Consider the following 2,269-nt stretch of genomic DNA (forward strand, 5'->3'; position numbering starts at 1 on the left):
CAAATTAAGTACCTGAATTTATAAGGAAACTTTGAAATAAATTGAACTATTTTGTGATACATACATGGCAAGATTTATTTCCCTTTTACATGAAAATAATAATTTCGTTACATTCGATATTAAAATAATTCACCCCAATAATTGTAATAGTCTTTTAACTGACCTAATATTATTTTAAGATATCATAAATAAAGTAGGATAAGATGAGCAGTCTTACTTTGATAAGTATTTCTTCATACAGAAAAAAATCATGACAAGCATCTCGATAAGCATTTAGTGATCATAACTCGTTTAATTTTACGTCACACCATCGCCCTCCGAGGTCACTGAGGAGGGATGATGGTTGACAAGTAGTATGTAAGTTCACCGGCAGGGAAAGGCGTATTTTGAAGCAAAAAGCATAGAACAAAGTAAAAAACTCCTTCTTCCATGCACACGCGCGCCACCACCAACCCTCAGTGTTGGTTCATACGCGGCAGAGGAAGGCAGCTCACGTTTTCGCTCTCTCCATCCAAAATGGCTTCCAGTAAAGAAGAAAATTCGGAAATTATAGGAAATTCACAAAAACGGGTAAGATATTTGTGTTTATTTTTCCTCCGCCGCGTCGCGCAAACGCTAGGTTTTTCGATTAGTGAAAATTTTATTAATGCGCTGCATTAATTTATATTGTTTGATTAATTAAATAGAAAAATTGGAGAGGAAGATTCTCCAGAGAAAAAGAAACCAAAAAATGAAAAAATTGGCCTAAGATCACTGTCGCAAACAGTGCATCAAAATTCCGAAAATATTTCTAAGCTCGTTGAGTTTTTTGAAAACATGATTGGCCAGTCGCAGGCGCAGCCTCGACAAAATAATACCTGCCACGTAGTGGATGTTGGTAATGAGGATGATCCAATAACAGATCTTTTTACCTCAATTGTTGATAAATCGCCAAATGGTGAGTACAAAATGAAATGAATTTCATTATTTAAAAATTGGGAATATTCTAAACATTGAAAAAATTATGATTTAAATCATAATAGATGAATCTGCTGATCAAAATATTGAGATTGAAAATCCAATTGTTGAAGAAATATTGAATTCAAATCAGTCGGAGGATGAATATGGCCCTCCTTTAGGATTGAAAGTAGCAGCAGCATTCAAACGATTAATTGCTCAGCCAGCTTCAAAAGAACACATTGATCAAAACAAGATCAAATTAAAGATCCCAGAAAACATTAAAGAAATGAGGGCACCCAAAGTCAATTGTGAAATTTGGACTCAACTTCCTAAAAAAGCTCAAGTTATTGATGCATCACAACAATTTGTTCAACAATTTGTTTCAAGAGGTTTAGTAGCCCAGTCACATCTTGCTGAAATTTTAGCAAAAAATTCAGATAAGATTCCCAATGATTTATTGAAAAGTTTACTTTCTTGTTCAATGGAAGCCGCAACAGAATTTGGTATGGCTTTTAGAGAAATTAGCCTCAGGCGACGACAACAAATTAAACCCTTTTTGTCAATCGAAAGTGCTGGAATTTGTGGATCTTCCGTTCCGGTCACAGAAAACTTATTCGGAAATAATTTAGAAAAAAATTTGATTGCTGTCCGAACATCGGCCAAAATTGTGAAGAATTTGACCCCCATCTATCGTGGAGGTGCTCGTGGAACTTATGCAAGAGGTTCATTTAATCGAGGGTCGTTGTCTAATGCTGGTACTAGCCATAATTTAAACTTCCGGGCGCCTCTCCTCTCGAGGGGAGGCAGACGACCATTCAACCGAGGAAGATACAACAATTACCGCCCGCAGAATTAAATGTGAGTAAATTATCAGGTAGATTAAGATTATATTATGATAAATGGGCGAATTTGACTGACGACCCTGTTATTGTTGAAATTGTTCGGGGTTACAAACTACCTTTTAAGAATTTACCAGAGCCACAAATTAATTGTAAGGTTCAAGAATTTAATCCGGAAGAAAAGCTATTTATTATCGATGAATTGGACCGCCTAATGAAAATGGTGGCAATATCTCTATCTGAAGAGGAAAGTGATCAATTTGTATCTCCAATCTTTACTGTCCCTAAACCTGATGGAAAAAGACGATTCATCTTGAATCTTAAGAAACTGAATAGCTATTTACACTGTCCACATTTTAAAATGGAAGATTACCGAAGCGTATTGAATATTATGAGATTAAACATGTTTATGGCCACAATAGATTTACAGGATGCGTATTTCCACGTTCCTGTTCATGACAGTTGTAAAAAATACCAGTTTTCGAGAAACT

The 2,269-nt window shown here is 35.5% G+C and overlaps 1 protein-coding gene across 1 annotated transcript; it reads left to right on the forward strand.

The window, feature by feature from the left end:
* Positions 1-808: 808 nt before the first annotated feature.
* On the forward strand, positions 809-1,568 carry LOC118437705. The gene is made up of 3 exons (XM_035856998.1): positions 809-937; positions 1,023-1,328; positions 1,405-1,568. Exons 1-3 carry the CDS (start codon positions 817-819, stop codon positions 1,566-1,568), a joined length of 591 nt encoding a protein of 196 aa, XP_035712891.1. The 5' UTR covers positions 809-816.
* Positions 1,569-2,269: the final 701 nt, after the last annotated feature.

Source organism: Folsomia candida, unplaced genomic scaffold, assembly GCF_002217175.1.
Source record: "Folsomia candida strain VU population unplaced genomic scaffold, ASM221717v1 Fcan01_Sc015, whole genome shotgun sequence".
Taxonomy (NCBI): domain Eukaryota; kingdom Metazoa; phylum Arthropoda; class Collembola; order Entomobryomorpha; family Isotomidae; genus Folsomia; species Folsomia candida.

Bases quoted from the DNA above. Each gene is read 5' to 3' on its own strand.
- LOC118437705 (XM_035856998.1), top strand. From the start codon at position 817: ATGATTGGCCAGTCGCAGGCGCAGCCTCGACAAAATAATACCTGCCAC. The intron at 938-1,022 runs GTGAGTACAAAA...AAATCATAATAG, and splicing joins TGTTGATAAATCGCCAAATG to ATGAATCTGCTGATCAAAAT. The intron at 1,329-1,404 runs GTTTAGTAGCCC...TTTATTGAAAAG, and splicing joins TCAACAATTTGTTTCAAGAG to TTTACTTTCTTGTTCAATGG.